Source organism: Esox lucius, chromosome 2, assembly GCF_011004845.1.
Source record: "Esox lucius isolate fEsoLuc1 chromosome 2, fEsoLuc1.pri, whole genome shotgun sequence".
Classification (NCBI taxonomy): domain Eukaryota; kingdom Metazoa; phylum Chordata; class Actinopteri; order Esociformes; family Esocidae; genus Esox; species Esox lucius.
Genome location: NC_047570.1, coordinates 26540872 through 26557084, shown reverse-complemented (window position 1 = coordinate 26557084; position 16213 = coordinate 26540872). Strand labels below are relative to the sequence as shown.

The following is a 16213-nucleotide window of genomic DNA, read 5'->3' as shown; positions in this document are numbered from 1 at the left end:
AAATAGAATTATTGCAGTTTCTGTGCACTTTAACACTAATATTGAGTGATATTCTATAGGAGCCTATACTAAATGAATTTATTGTAAAAAGATTCACTCTGCTGCAGGCTATAGCAGGACTGAGACTGAGAAATTAACAGATTGTACTCCCAGCATGAGTGAGAGAAAATAGCTTTTAATGAGAATCTAAAAAGTGTGTATTAAAAAATCAAGTCAAAGCAAGCAACACTTAGTTACATAAACAGTACATGTGGGTGCCTTTTATAAATATATCAATGATTTCATGAATATTTTCCTTGACCAGAACAAAATTCAATACTGTATTCACATTCAACATTTGCCTCTCCATTTCCCACCACTCTCTCAGTATTCAATCTCTCAATATTCAATCCATTTTTATTCTCTGTATTTTGGAAAATCTTGGTTCTTCTCAGTCAATAATGACAATGAAATGTCTTTCTCCTTTGTTGCCCAGGGACAATGTATTGTATTATAAACATAACTGATAACATTAGTCAATTGTATTTCAATTACTCTTACCAAAGTCTTTTGAGGGTTGAAACATTTCCTGTAGGCAGGGTATCTCATTTTTCCAAGCAGTTATTTGTTCTGGGTAGCTTACTTGACTGAAACTCTATTCATAGATTGCACATCTGTCACTTGGTTGCATCGTTGCCACGGTCACTAACATTATATAGACAACACAGCCATATTGATGACTTGAAGTTGAAGAAGGGGTAATGTCTTTAAACAGGCTAATTACTGTTTTGACTAAATTATGCTATGGAGCTTGAAAATACGGCACCTATGCTGAAGTAGGCTAAGAAGTAATAAAAACAATGTTTCCGTTATCATCATATCAAATGTAGCCTACTACTTGACAGATTATAATGTTTTCATTAACTAGCAAAGTCAATCAAGAATTGCTAGCAACATTAGCTTGCTAGCCTGCATAGCTACAATTCAATGGATCCCCTCAATATTATCTAGATAGTTACAATTTTACAGCATCTAAACATAAAGACAGTGTAGAGATGGGTAATTTATTGCTTAATAATGTATTCAGTTAGTCTGTAATGGAACGGTTGTATTACAGAGTCATGAATATTCAAGCACATTGCAGAGACCAGTGCATGTACACTACCATTCAAAAGTTTGGGGTCACTTAGAAATGTCCTTGTTTTCGAAAGTTTTCTGTCCTTTAAAATAACACCAAATTGATCAGAAATAGAGTGTAGACAATGTTAATGTCAATGTTGTAAATGACTATTGTAGCTGAAAACTTCTGATTTTTAATGGAATATCTACATATGCGTACAGATGAACATTAACTGCAACCATCAGTCATGTGTTCAAATGGCACGTTATGTTAGCTAATCCGAGTTTATAATTTTAAAAGGCAAGTTGACCACTAGAAAACCCTTTTGCAAATGTTTTAGCACAGCTGAAAACAGCATGGGGTGAAATCTCATAAGATTACCTCAACAAATTTCCAACTAGAATAGAAAGGTCTGCAAGGCTGTAATTGCTGCAAATAAAGGATTATTTGATGAAAGCAAAGTTTGAAAGTCAAAATTATTATTTCAATAAAAAAATCAATATTTCTACCCTTGTCAAACTAATTTCATGTATGTTTTCATGGAAAACAAAGACATTTCTAAGTAACCCCAAACCTTTGATTGGTTATGTATATGTATTTGGAATTTCAACTTTCCAGTTTCCTGAAAACTGACAGTGTGGAGTTTTAAAACCTGTATGGCTATAGTTCTCTCAAAAAGTAAAGCTGCATTCAACAGGGTATAGCCTGCTTGCAAACTCGGCTTAGTGGTCGCCTTTGTCAATTCTTTTTTGCCAACATTTTCGCTAGCCATCGGCTAAACAAGCAAAAAAAATATATCAATACTACCAAACACAATACGAACCTTACCACACAATACCCATGCTCCCATACATTCTCCCTAAGTGGAGATGTTTCCAGTTTTTTATTATTATTATTATAATACGCTGGTAGAAAAGCTTCAATCACTCAGAATCAGAGAAGTTAAAGCTGCATTTTATAGCCCCGGGTAGGTGGGCTTCTGTTCTGGTGGGCCTCACCAATTCAAGGAGTGATCATATAATGAACTTAATGTAGACTGAGCGTAAACCAATACAATATTATACTGTGTCACAGACGGAAAGGAAAACATGTTTTCTTTGGCCTTTCCCATTCACTCCATTACACAAATCACAGTTTTTGCCCACCTTTTGTGGTAGAAGATCCACAGTGATGTTTCTCTGCTCTGACAGCCACATTCATATCGACTGACATGTTTTGCTGGAGGCTTATAGGATATTAACCATGTTAATGACAAGGGGTGCAACAGTCAGACAGCAGAAGATGCATTAATTTGCCTTTCATGAAAACATTCATGTTGATTGGATAGAGAGCTTTTTTATTACAATTGCTCACTATGTCCTTATATCTTTTAGTAGTGAAAGATAGATATCCCGATAATCTTAGCATCCTTTAATGTTGGAAACAGAGAAGTCAAATCTGGAGTAGTGTAGTTTGGGGTAAACTCCACCCTAAGATCAGTCTATTTACTGACACAAAAACAAAGTTTAATGGGTTTTTTGCATGTTGAAGATGGCTATGCTTAGGATAATGGATTATAAAGTAAAATAATTGGCTACAGTTGACTGATTCATTTGTATTTAATCAAATGTAATGTTTAGGAAAGGGGCATTTTTTTTCAGCAACTGGGGTAAGATGTAAGTAAGTTGCTCACCGGGGAATCTTCTCCCATTAGAAGATATTGTCTTAGGATTTTAAAGAATTGGCCTTTTTTTTTTTTTTACCACACTTACATTTTCCATACACGCCTCTTCATACAGTTAAACTAAACTCATTATCGTTTAAATACGGAAAAAAATTCAATCCCAGTAGTCCTTAAAATGAAATTCAGAAGAAAACATTTTTAATAGTTGTTTGAGAAGGTGTGATGATACAGAGGAAATTTATAGTTGAAATGTATAGACTTGTGGCTGCCAGAGGAGGTGTATTGCACCATGTTACCCTAATTTGTTTGGCACATGCTGAATCTGCAAGCATGTAATTGAGCATCCTTACATGTCCTGTAAAGCCAGTGTATTTTTATTTTGAAGAGAGCATCGTTTGACCATGTTAGTTTGCCAGGTGTTTCTTTATCAACATTTGAGTGGAGATATGAAATGACATAACGTTGGTAATGCAAGTGTAAACCCTTGTCTAAATGTTTCCAAATGACCACTTATTACTCAATACGTAATCCTGTCAGTGACATCTGTATGATTAGTAACTCCAATATAACAATAATTGTTTTTGGTTCAATCAAAATTTTGCTAAATCTACATTATAACACACACCTGGACAATTTCCCTTGTTTGGTCATATGATTGCCTGGCCTAAATGGATTGAAAAAGGTACTTGCTCTGAATACAAATACAAGTCTTGTTGAATGTGAGCTAGACACGATTCAAAAAGCCTTTGGGTCCTAGTTTATTATGCATGTGACTGAAATAAGATGGATCAATGTAGCATTAGCTCAACTGAGTAAACACTTTAGGCGAGAACTATAGCCCGAATCCTAAGATATTTGATCTGTGTTTTTTCAAACCCTTCCAGGGTTTGCTGTCAGGTAATTCTTCCTCCCTTAAGTTAGGCATATTTAAGCCCTAGCAATAGTTTCTTAATGTTAGCATGACAATACCATACTGGTTTGTGGGTTTAACAGATGTACTATATAATCAATACAACCATTATAGTTAATCTGAGAAACATACTGGGAACACACTGGTCTGAGTACATTCAGAAACATGCAATGCTCCTATAGAAGTTGTAAACCTGTTCGTAAATCAATATTCAACACATACTTCATACATTGAGGCAAAGCTAACAATTGAGGGGATATACTGCCACCCTCTGGTATGAATGAGCATTTGCATGTATAGGTGTGTGTTCGTGAGATAGAAAGAGAGAGAGAGATATCCAGATTTATTCTCTCTCGTTATGTGAATAAACCCTATGTTTAGACGTGGGAACCTGAAGTCCCCCATAAATAGTAAAACCTGACAAATCAGTCCCCACAAGTTTTTTGGCCGGCCCTCATTAGGAAAAATTTAATTTCCAGTTTCTGGGGTAGGGTTAGGATTTGGTGTCTCAATTTCTACAACTAGATTTTGCAAAAAAAATTAGTAAGGGAAAGTAGGATTTTGCATAGTAAAATGTGTTAATATATTGGTTCTCCATAAATCTAAAATATGTTTGTGTGTGTGTGTGTGTGTGTCAAAGTTGCGTGCAATTTAAATTAACCTGTAATCTATTGAAGAAAAAAATATAACATTGTTCAGAGTATTTCATAATGTTACAGCGTCTGACAATTTCAGATTGTTTTCAGGATCTTGTCTGTACACGTTGCATTAAAACCGCTTCGTTGTTGATGTGATTGGTCAAGGGAAGAATCTAATCCGGGCAGTGCGGCAGGGCAGGACAGCCATTTTATTACCATAACAACATCCATGGTCCATCCGAAATTACAGTAAATATTTTGATTCCAGAGCAACCATGGGCCAGTGTGGGATTACTTCGTCAAAAACCGTCCTGGTATTTCTAAATCTAATATTTTGGGTAAGATAACATCGAGGAAACATCTATTAGACGTGCAAGCTAGTCACGCTTTGACTACGCAACACATAAACTGACATTAGCTTGCTACTGACTCGCGTAAAATAAGTTGCAGCAAGGAGTCAGGCGTCAACTAGCTAACGTTAACGCTGTGTGTTACAGTAATGAACGTGATTTGCTTTCGCATTAAGTTCTCTAGTTAAATATTTATTTAAAAAACAAACGACCACAAAGGTATTGCAAAAAAAACAGGTTAGAACATAAACAACACTTAATGTTGTTTGCGTTACTGCTTGCTACTGTAGCTAGCTATGGTTGCTAGTAATAGCATAGCTAGTATTGATCGTTAACCGTCTTGCGTTCAACGCTGCACTGATGTTTCATGAATGGCTAAAATACCGAAAAGCAGTTGCAAGACTGCATGATTGTATCAGTGTTTGCTGGCTATCTTGCCAGATAATTTAGCAGAATTTGTACTGGCTTCTTAGCCAGCATGAGCATGCAAGCTAACGCCTAGCCGCACATGCGCAAATCATTTCCTCAACCGACATTTCACTGAACCAAGGTTTTTACATGTTTGTATTGCATATTTAGGTCTAACCACTCACCTAAACTCATTCTATATTGTTTGATAGCACATAGTGAAGCAATGTTAAATTAGTAGTAATAACTGTATTTTTGGTTAATCAGAGGTATTTAGCAATTGCCTGTATTTGATCTATTCCAGAGCTAGCACAACTGATTTGTCATTTAATCACTGATTAGTGAAGCAATTGTGCCTGCTTAGGGATACAACAAAATTATAAAAGTGTCTTGAGAGAGAGTTGAACTAGGGTCCCCTGACTGACAATGCACTTCCTTTTGTAATGGACCTACTATGCTACACAACAATCATCAGTGCCATGGGTAGCCATCAGCCGTCTAGAGCTGGCTTCCTTTGAAATGAAAGCTTCTAAACTGCCGATGTTGGATCCAGTGTCCACAGGACTCCGTAATTGTGAAGATTTGATTCTCAAAAGCTAACGCGTGTTCTTGTCAGTAGAAATATCGCAGAAAAAAGGCTTTTCATTTGTTTCTGGCATGTAGCTGGTAGAACATCATCCAGACACTGCTGATGGCAAAGCATTGCAACGGATGTAATGCAGTTGAAGTGTTAGCATAACACCTTGCTACGTCACTGGTAGCTGGTGAGTGACTAACCCTGCCCTTCTGCTCACCAGTGTTTAATTACAACTAGATTGAAAAACAATACATTTTTTAAATTGTCAAACTTGACTTGTGATAGTCAGCTTGAGTGGGAGCGTCAGCCACTCCTGTTGTTTGACGTACATATGGATGTGTCACCACGCGGGCAAACCTTTTCTACAGTGGTCAACACCAATGGCACTGTCTATTTTCTTCTCGATCGGGACTGGCTGAGCATCCTTCAGAGCCACAAGCACCGCTGATCACACCCCCCTGAGTAGCATTCTGCTCAACGTCAATGTGCGCTGTCTGTGATTAGCTACACCTGACACTAAACAAAATCCCCCTCACCATAAATAATTGATGTGCGGGTAAGCCATTGACTATCAAAACTTGGTAATTATAGAGCTTGGACACTGCCATAATTAGACACATCATGACCAGGGTAGAGTAGCAGCACACTACCAACTGTTCACTGATAATGTCTGACACCAAAGGCGGTTGCGTAGCAGGGTAGCAGTATTACCATCACCATCGACCGTAATCAAAGCCCTTGTACTGGACACTTCAGTTTTATTTCCAAAAAGCCAAACAAACAGAGCATTCCAAATTGCTGTATACAAACACCCTGTCGTGCTCTGTGTCTTGTCTTCTCTCTAGGCTGCAGCTGGTATCCTGTGTTACATTGGGGCTTATGTGTTCATCACTTATGATGACTACGACCACTTCTTTGAGGATGTGTACACTTTGATACCAGCTGTCGTTATAATTGCAGTCGGGACGCTGCTGTTCATCATTGGGTTGATTGGTTGCTGTGCCACAATAAGGGAGAGCTCCTGCGGATTAACCACTGTAAGTATTCTGATTTCAATGGCTTAATGCTTGCACCCCTTTTGATTTGATCAAGACCTTCCTTAACATTTCCCAAAGTAGGAAAAGGCAATTTCAGATTTTTTCAGGATCTCGTTTGTACACGTTGCATTAAAACCGCTTCGTTGTTGATGTGATTGGTCAAGGGAAGAATCTAATCCGGGCAGTGCGGCAGGGCAGGACAGCCATTTTATTACCATAACAACATCCATGATCCATCCGAAATTACAGTAAATATTTTGATTCCAGAGCAACCATGGGCCAGTGTGGGATTACTTCGTCAAAAACCGTCCTGGTATTTCTAAATCTAATATTTTGGGTAAGATAACATCGAGGAAACATCTATTAGACGTGCTAGCTAGTCACGCTTTGACTACGCAAAACATTAACTGACATTAGCTTGCTACTGACTCGCGTAAAATAAGTTGCAGCAAGGAGTCAGGCGTCAACTAGCTAACGTTAAATATTTTGCTAAATATCTAGGTTAAATATCATGTTTCCATTAAAGTAAAGCCAAAAAATTGGAGTACAATAAATAGGAAAAAATAGGTAACGTGACTGGTTATGAAAACACTAAAATAAATTAATACAAAAAAAAAGTAAGGCCATTTTACCCAGTTTTCGGAAAGTCGCAACAATTAGAATGCAAACAAGGTGCCTCGAAATGTTATTTTGAGTTGACTGCGACCGCTTACAGTATTTAGATTCTGCAATTATATATGTCCATACAAATAATGGAATTTTACGTCAATGTTAAAACAGATTTCATATTTTTCTGATTGAGTGGGGATCAAATACTTATTTCACTCATTAAAATGCAAACTTATAACATTTGACATGCGTTTTTCTGGATTTTCTTGTTGTTATTCTGTCTCTCACTGTTCAAATAAATCTACCATTAAAATGATAGACTGTTCATTTCGTGGTCAGTGTGCAAACAAAAAAAATCAGCAGGGGATCAGATATTTTTTTCCACCACTGTAGACCTACCAAATAGTTTTAAAACAAGCTTTTTAAATAATTACATATGCTGCAGAGCCAGAGGTTAAACATACCTACATACAAATGTATTTGAAATTTAACAGACTTTACTTTGTCAACGATTATATCATTTCATTGAGCATTCGTTATGGTGGTCAATCGTTAAATAAAATATGGAATTGTTCCGTATTCCAAATCATACTTTCCATGTTTGACCATATTTGTGATCTAAGTCAGGTTAATGAACATACATTGTAGTCTGGTCTAAGTCTAATTGCTTCATACTAAATACATCCTTAAATATATCTTGTAACTGATCAGCTTTAGAGCCTCACACTTTGAGCCTTGCTACATGAGTCAAACTGTCAGCTGAGTAGCTGTCAGCAATGCCATCCTGGTAACAATTATTTGATATCCAAGTGGAATCAACAGAGGCTGATTCAGTAAATGTGTAGTTTTTCTGTGTATATATTATGATTAAGTCTATTATGATTTTATATTTGATGGAGCAGAAAGTATAAACTTAGCACTTAATTCAAGCAGCCCTTTACTAACCTTGCAGCAGTGCTTATTGCAATGCATGCGTTGCACTGTGCTATTTGTGAATTAAATGGGGGGGGGGGGGGGGGGGGGGGTGAACAAAGGAGACAGTTAAATCACGTTAATTACAATTATTTGTATGACAATTAATTGCTAACTAAAATGGCATTTTTTTGACAGACCTAGCTGTGTCATGTTATGAGTGTGCATTTATTTTTTTTTAGGTAAAATTTATCCGTATGGAGCTAAGCACTGGTTAAATCCTTAGGCAAAACGTGCTTCTCTCAGCTGATTGCTCCACACCAGACACTGGTCACTATTAGAAGGAGGTGTCAAACTTCTTCTGATGTTCATAACTTATTTAATATTCTGCTGGTTTCCTGAGTCGTAGTGGGCAAATTGTATAAATGTGAGAGGCTGCAGATATTATGGCTATTCTATCAAGATTTACATCACATCTACTTTTATTATCAGATTATTTTACTGACACAAGATCCAACCATGTCAAGCAGAAATTTATACAATTTCGCCAACATATCATTTTCCTACTTTTTCATTTGTCAGGTAATTTCTAACACATCAAGAGCTTGAATGGAAAGACATTAGTAATGTCCTGTGATCTTTTTGGTATTGAAAAATGTTCACACTAGCGAACATTTCATTTGGGTAATGTGACACCATGTGGCGATTATCTAGCATTCTAGCACTGCTGTAACCACTAATATGTTCACAATTTTTGTACCATAGTTTGCTGTCATTCTCCTGCTGGTGTTTGTCACAGAAGTGGTTGTTGTCGTTCTTGGCTACATCTACAGGGCGAGGGTTAGTATCACTCTTGCTTCTATTTGCCCATTCACAGTGGACGGGGGTGAATGGAAATACAATGTTTTATCTAATATACTGTAAAAAAAAATAATCAGAGGTTGAACAAAATGTGTGGGTTATTCTCAGGTGGAAGACGAGGTGAACCAATCTATTGAGACTGTGTATAATGAGTACAATGGCACAAACACAGATGCCCCGAGCCGTGCCATTGACTATGTGCAGAGACAGGTGAGCACAACTCTACTGGAGTTCTTCACCTCCTGTCATGTCTTTAAAAATTTTGACTTTAGGTGAGTTTGTACATTGTCTACAGCAGTCTCACTAATTTTGTTCTTTTCATTCTTGCCGTCTTTCCCCCGTCTTCCTGCATAGCTCCACTGCTGTGGCATCCACAACTACTCTGACTGGAGGAAAACTCGCTGGTTCAAGGAATCCAGAAACAACAGTGTTCCAGTCAGCTGTTGTAAACCCAACGTCAGCAATTGTACTGGAACTATGAGCAGACCTGGGGACCTATACCCTGAGGTAAGAGAGATACTGCACACTACACTAGGGTTTAATCATTGCTCTGCTTTCCCAAAAATGTATTCCAAAAAAATTAAATCACTCTTTTCCTTGGTAACTTAACAGTCTAACCCGGAACTGTCATGTAAAACATTTGACTGATTCAGCCAAGCAATGTGCTTTCTTATCTTAGTTTGCTTAGAACATTGAATATTGTAAAATCTTGTACCAGTGAATACTCTGAGGAAGACAACTTCATTCAAATTAAATGAGTCCTTTTTGAAGTTGTTCTATCAATTATCTATCAAATTCTTGTTTTTAAAATGTTTGTCATTCGGTTTTTGAAACAGCCTGCGTCACAGAGCCCACATTAAAACAGATTCAAATGAACAAACCACTTCATAGAGCAAATGTTGAGGATATCAGGTCCTTTTTTAGGCATATTGATAGGAATATTCTGATAATTAAATCAACACATAAGTGAACATCTCAGCAGAATGAAATTAATGTGAGCCTTTTGGCTACACACACTTTTTGATGCTGAAGAGAAAGATGGGGAGAATGCAGAAACAACAGCTGCACTGTACATTTGAGGAGAAGGTAATAAATGCAGTCTGATGGCATGCTACAGGGTTAAGCTACTTGAAGGTGTTTAGGAAACCTCTTAACATTCAGTTGGACTGCCACACAAGGTGGTACAGATATTGTAGATGTTATATATGTTGTGCAATGCTGTGTTCTAGGGAGACACCTATTTATACATTTTGATGGTATGATTATAGTCTGAGGATTTAGATTAGATTCAACTTTATTGTCATTGAACAGTACCAGTACATTACAACAAAATGCAGTAAATGTTCACGTCTTGATGATTATTATGCATTAATTTATTTCACAACTCTAGGGATGTATTAAATCACATGAGCATATCTTTAATTAGAAGTTTTATTGTACAAAATTCTGCTTTAGGTTTTATTGTACAACATTTTGCTTTAAACAGTTTCTGCCTTTTAAAACAGAAATCATGCAGTTACACAGAATAATACAGAAACTACAAAATTAACCATGTCTATATCTCTTTGGACTTTAATATAAGCTAACTCTGTAAACATCCATGTCATTTTGATCTACTAGCCCCTATTATGCAATGTAGTTGAGTATTTTCTGTTTGTGTGTTTTGTCACGTTTTTATCAAATTCCCTACCTGCTCAGTGATTCAGGTAACTTGCCACTAAAGTAACTGTTTTTGTTACTTAAGTTATTACTTGTATTACCTTTACTAGGGTGTGCAAAGATGGATGGTGATCTCGAAAGATGTTGTACCAAATTTGAGGTGTTGCACCCTTTAGTTTTTCTGTAAGTTTTGCATATAGGACATCCGTCGTCTTGAACAACCCCATTCTTTCAGTATCCAGAATGCTCCCATACTTGTGTCTTCAGGTGGATACAGCGCATCAATGGTTGAACTTTCGGTAGCCCCCCTCAAATCCAAATGTTGCTCTCCTGACAGTATGTGCCGCACGGTATTTTAAGCAAGCAAGTTTATTTATACAGCACAATTCATACATCGAAGCAATTCAATGTGCTTTACAAAATACAATAACATAAAAACAAATACTCAAGTGAAAACATCAAAACAAATGTAATAAATAAGAAGATATACAATAAGAAAACACAACACATCAAGATTAAAAATGGGATAAAAACATATGAAGCTACAAGGCTAAACAGTGTGGTTAAGTTTAAGTGCTCATTGGTAGGCACATGAAAAGAGAAGTGTTTTTAACCTGGATTTAAAAATGGATACGTTTGGGGCACGTCTAAGATCTTCTGGTAGTTTATTCCAGTTGTGTACAGCATAAGTGCTAAATGCAGCTTCTCCATTTTTAGTTTGGACTCTGGGCTGTACTAGCTGTCCTGTGTTCATGGATCTAAGAGCCCTGCTCGGTTTATATTCTTCATACATATCAGAAATGTATTCGTGTCCTAAACCATTCAGAGATTTATGAACTAAAGGCACCACCATCTATTCTGTAACTGACTGGAAGCCAATGCAAAGATTTAAGATGTGCTCTTGGTCGTGGTTAACATTCTAGCAGCAGCATTCTGAATGAGCTGCAGCTGTTTTACAGTCTTTTTTGGGAGTCCAATTAAGAGGCCATTACAGTTGTCAACCCTACTAGAGATAAAAGCATGGATGAGCTTCTCTTGGTCTTTTTGGGACACCAAGCCTTTGATTCTGGCTATATCTTTTAGATGATAGAATGCTGTTTTGGTGACCGCTTTGTTATGACTGAGGTCTATCTAAACACCAAGATTACAAAATGTATCCCTGGTTTTAAGGGCCGAGGATCCAGCTCTTTACTAATACTTCTATAATTTCTGTTGCCAAACACAATAAAAATCACATTGTTTGGTGAAAAATATCATAATGACTAGAAAATCCTTTTTAACATTGGCTATAATTTCTCCACTAGGTTATCCACTAAGTTGGTGCTCCTTAAAAATCATTATCCAACATGGTGGGATTCAAGTAGATACTATTTGATTTGGCTGGCTATGTTCATTTTGAATCAGGAATATCCTGGAATTGAATTGACCAGAAGACATCATAATGTTTCAAATAACTTATTTTACAACATTGTTCAGAGTCCCCCTTTAAACTTTTTTGACATTCCGTTTATCAGTTTGCATCTATTTGCAGTCTTGTCATCCTCGCTTTAGACACTTAGTACTGACCCCCCCCCCCCCCCCCCCCCCCCCCATCTTAAACCACCCTGGACTGGCTAAAACTATTCTCATCTCTATTCTAAGCTCATACTATTCTCACCTATGGTAAGGGAAAGGGAGGAGGAGACAAGATAAAAAATAAATAAAAATCTGGCTTGTGACAGAATTCTACACAATGCACCTTTATTTGTAGTCAAATTATTTTGGCTTAATTTAAGTTTAGGTTCAGGTTTGAAGCAAATGTTTGGGTGATTTTTCAACTGGGCAAAATGACTGCTTCTGCACATTTTTCTGAGATTGTTTTTTTTTTTTCTATTTCCCTCAGGGTTGTGAGGCTCTCGTTGTGAAGAAACTGAAAGAAATAATGATGTACGTCATTTGGGCTGCCCTCACATTTGCAGCAATACAGGTAAACATCAACAATTGGGGTATATGATAGATAGATACATGATAGAAGTTTTAAGAATATTTGATCCTGTGATTAATGTCTGCGCAATCTTGGTTAGGGTTGCATCTGAAAAACACCATATTTCCTAATTTTTTTTTATTTTTATTTATTTTTTTAGAAACAAGCTACTATCAAAACATTTAAGAGCATTGTGAACCATTTTAGGTCATTTGGATATGTTTTTTGCTCTATTTTGAAGTAGAAAATGTACTTCCACTTCAGCGAATTGTCAAACAAGCTGAAAGGGTGTATAGCGCTTCTTGTAGAGTTTTGTTTAAGCCGGTACAAAGCCATGACTGGCAATTTTTACTGTTACAGTGATGGAGGCTTCTTTTCACCAAAAGGCTGTTTTAGGCAATAGTAGCTTCTACCATCTTAATATAGTCAACTTTATTGATTGATATCTCCTGATGACCCTGATGGACGGTCTGTCATGATTGCATGACACAAGGCTGGGACCGAAACCCTGCAGTACTTTTACTTTAAGAGCAGCATACTGGGAAATGTGAGTCGGTCTTGACTGGCCAGCAACTCAACTGAGCTGGTTAGTGCATGTGAGTGCCTACCAAGATGGAAATGCTAACTGGGCATGCTGTTGTACTCCTCTGTCTGCATATAGATGCTGGGGATGCTATGCGCTTGTGTGGTGCTGTGTAGGCGAGGTCACGATCCTGCCTATGAGTTACTGGTCACCGGAGCAACCTATGCATGAAGAGGACACAGGCCCCGCCCACAACAAGGGCTCCACAAATAAGAATAAAGAAATGAACCCTCATCTGACAGGTCCACAGTACATAGTTTTCAGCTGTAGTAAGCTCAAGCACACCATGCACAGGATAACTAGTAGCCACACACTGGTGATGGGGTGGGAATCTGTGAACATTATTTATTGAACATGCTTTGTTACATTATTTTAATTTTATTTTTTTAACACTATGAAATGCCTAAGGCCAAAGTTGTAAATGGCAAATTGATATTGTGTTGTTGTTGTTTTCCTTTTGCTTAAAAGATACAGCTTTGCCTGTTTTTGTTTTCCTTTTTGGGACACATAAGGGAAGATTTGGGGCTGTTATGGAAGAGAAGAAAACTACCATTCAGCGCAATATGTGGAATGTAGTCTTTCCTTGTGTCAGTTTGCACTATGACTAGAGCTCTGGAGGTGTTTTAGGAATAGGCCTATTTAATCATGGGAATATAGAAGTACCCTTAATGTAAGTACCACTAAACTGAATCAAACCGTTACAATTCCTGTGTAGAAGTTCTATTAATGCTACCTTAGACCCATGTGTAGATGGTTGAAGCTGTGTTTCTGGTTGGTACAAATGTGTATATAGATACATGCCTAGAGGGGAATCTGAATGGAATTTTCTTGATTGTTTTGTCTGTTCTTGCCAACCTTTTCAAAGCATGCTGTAGGAGAAAATCCAAGGGTAGGAACTTCAGGTCTTTTGCTCCAATGTATTTTGAGTAGGAGATTGGGAGGGAGAACAGAAGGAGTCAAGAAAATAAAAATGGATTCCTTCAAAACCCTGCTTAGGCAATTAATGTAAACTACCAATTAATTGGGTTTGGGCCTTGGAGGAAGTCTCACTGTTTTATTTAGTATTCTGTGGCATTGTGTATTATTGTTAAAAACTAGAAGTCAATGTGGAGTAGATATGTAGAAATGTAGCGTAGCAGAAAACTGAACCAAAATCATGTAAATAGATTGGTGAAAGATTTTGATTGAAATAAACCTCTACATTTCAACTAACATGTTTTATTGTTCAGTGATAAATTGTAGCACCAACATTTGGTTCATCCAAAGTATAGATGCAATTAAATTAAATAATTTTTATTAATGAAATATAAAATACAGTATGGCCATTTATCTTAATTCTGTACTTCCTTTTGTATATCTGATTAGTTTGCAGTTTCTCCTCAATCGGGCTGTAGGGTAATGCAGTATCAGCTTCTTGTTACCCTCAGGCTTGGGTCAAACCTTACATCCCAAGCCTGGTACTAGTCTCTCACGCCCTGGTCATCCCAGTCAAAAGGCTACTTACAAAGCATGTAGAGGTCTGTCATTTTCATCATAAGTACACTTCAACTTTGAGACTGGGTCTCAAAGAAAACCATTAGTAACACACTACGCTGTCATGGATTAAAATCCTGCAGCGCACACAAGGTCCCCCTGCTCAAGCCAGCGCATGTCCAGGCCCGTCTGAAGTTTGCCAATGACCATCTGGATCAGGGGTGTCCAAACCATTCCATCGAGGGCCAAGTGTCTGCAGGTTTTTGGTTTTTCCTATAAATTGGTTCCCAGTTCACACCTAAACAACCAGGTGAGGGTAGAAACTAACCAATTAGTAACCTAATTAGTCAATCATGTACAAGGAGAGAGCGAAAACCTGTAGACACATGGCCCTCCGTGGAATAGTTTGGACACCCCTGATCTGGATGATCCAGAGGAGGAATGGAAGAACGTCATGTGGTCTGATGAGACAAAAATAGAGCTTTATGGTCTAAACTCCCCTCGCTGTGTTTGGAGGAAGAAGAAGGAGGAGTACAACCCCAAGAACACTATCCCAACTGTGAAGCATGGAGGTGGAAACATCATTCTTTGGGGATGCTTTTCTGCAAAGGGTACAGGATGACTGCACCGTATTGAGGGGAGGATTGATGGGGCCATGTATCGTGAGATCTTGGCAAACAACCCTCAGTAAGAGCATTGAAGATGGGTCGTGGCTGGGTCTTCCAGCATGACAATGACCCGAAACACACAGCCAGGGCAACTAAGGAGTGGCTCCATAAGAAACATCTCAAGGTCATGGAGTGGCCTAGCCAGTCTCCAGACCTGAATCCAATAGAAAATCTTTGGAGGGAGCTGAAATGCCCACCTGAAGGATCTGGAGAAGGTCTGTATGGAGGAGTGGGCCAAAATCCCTGCTGCAGTGTGTGCAAACCTGGTCAAGAACTACAGGAAACGTATGATCTCTGTAATTTCAAACAAAGGTTTCTGTACCAAATTTAGAGTTCTGCTTTTCTGATGTATCAAATACTTATGTCATGCTATAAAATGCAAATTAGTTACTTAAAAATCACATACAATACACATACAATGTGAAAATAAATAACAATTACAGACTTCTACATGCTATGTAAGTGGGAAAACCTGCAAAATCAGCAGTGTGTTAAATAGTTCTCCCCACTGTACATATAAACCATTGACTATGGCGTTTGGCCTATTGGATGAATGATATTCTCATAACCGGAAACAAACTCATGACTTATGTTCAAAGTTGCGTTTGTGAGTAATCTGTACTGCTGGAGAATCTTACTGGAGAGTTCTCACTTAATGAAGGATCATAACATTTGAGAAAGCAGGACTTCATCTAGAACCTTAACTACAGTGTACAGTTAGGTATACACCCCCTGAAAAGTTGTATATATTTGGACATGGACATTTGATAACATAATATAAAGAAAATAACATTGCGGCCTTT

At 37.7% G+C, this 16213-nt stretch overlaps 1 protein-coding gene across 2 annotated transcripts; it reads left to right on the top strand.

The window, feature by feature from the left end:
- The first annotated feature begins 4468 nt into the window (after positions 1-4468).
- Positions 4469-14481, top strand: tspan3b (tetraspanin 3b). Of its 2 annotated transcripts, XM_010891239.5 has the most exons (7): positions 4469-4648; positions 6491-6682; positions 8969-9043; positions 9173-9274; positions 9419-9571; positions 12606-12689; positions 13348-14481. In XM_010891239.5, the coding sequence occupies exons 1-7, from the start codon at positions 4586-4588 to the stop codon at positions 13438-13440; spliced, it is 762 nt and encodes a 253-aa protein (XP_010889541.1). In that variant the 5' UTR covers positions 4469-4585; the 3' UTR covers positions 13441-14481. The 2 variants fall into 2 exon arrangements, with proteins under 2 accessions (XP_010889541.1, XP_010889542.1); XM_010891240.5 differs by lacking the exons at positions 4469-4648; positions 6491-6682 and adding an exon at positions 6755-7019.
- The last annotated feature ends 1732 nt before the right edge of the window (positions 14482-16213 follow it).

Excerpts from the sequence above, each read along its gene's own strand:
- tspan3b (XM_010891239.5), top strand. The coding sequence starts at position 4,586 with ATGGGCCAGTGTGGGATTACTTCGTCAAAAACCGTCCTGGTATTTCTA. Across the intron at positions 4,649-6,490 it reads TTCTAAATCTAATATTTTGG|GCTGCAGCTGGTATCCTGTG; the intron begins GTAAGATAACAT and ends TCTTCTCTCTAG. Across the intron at positions 9,044-9,172 it reads GCTACATCTACAGGGCGAGG|GTGGAAGACGAGGTGAACCA; the intron begins GTTAGTATCACT and ends GGTTATTCTCAG.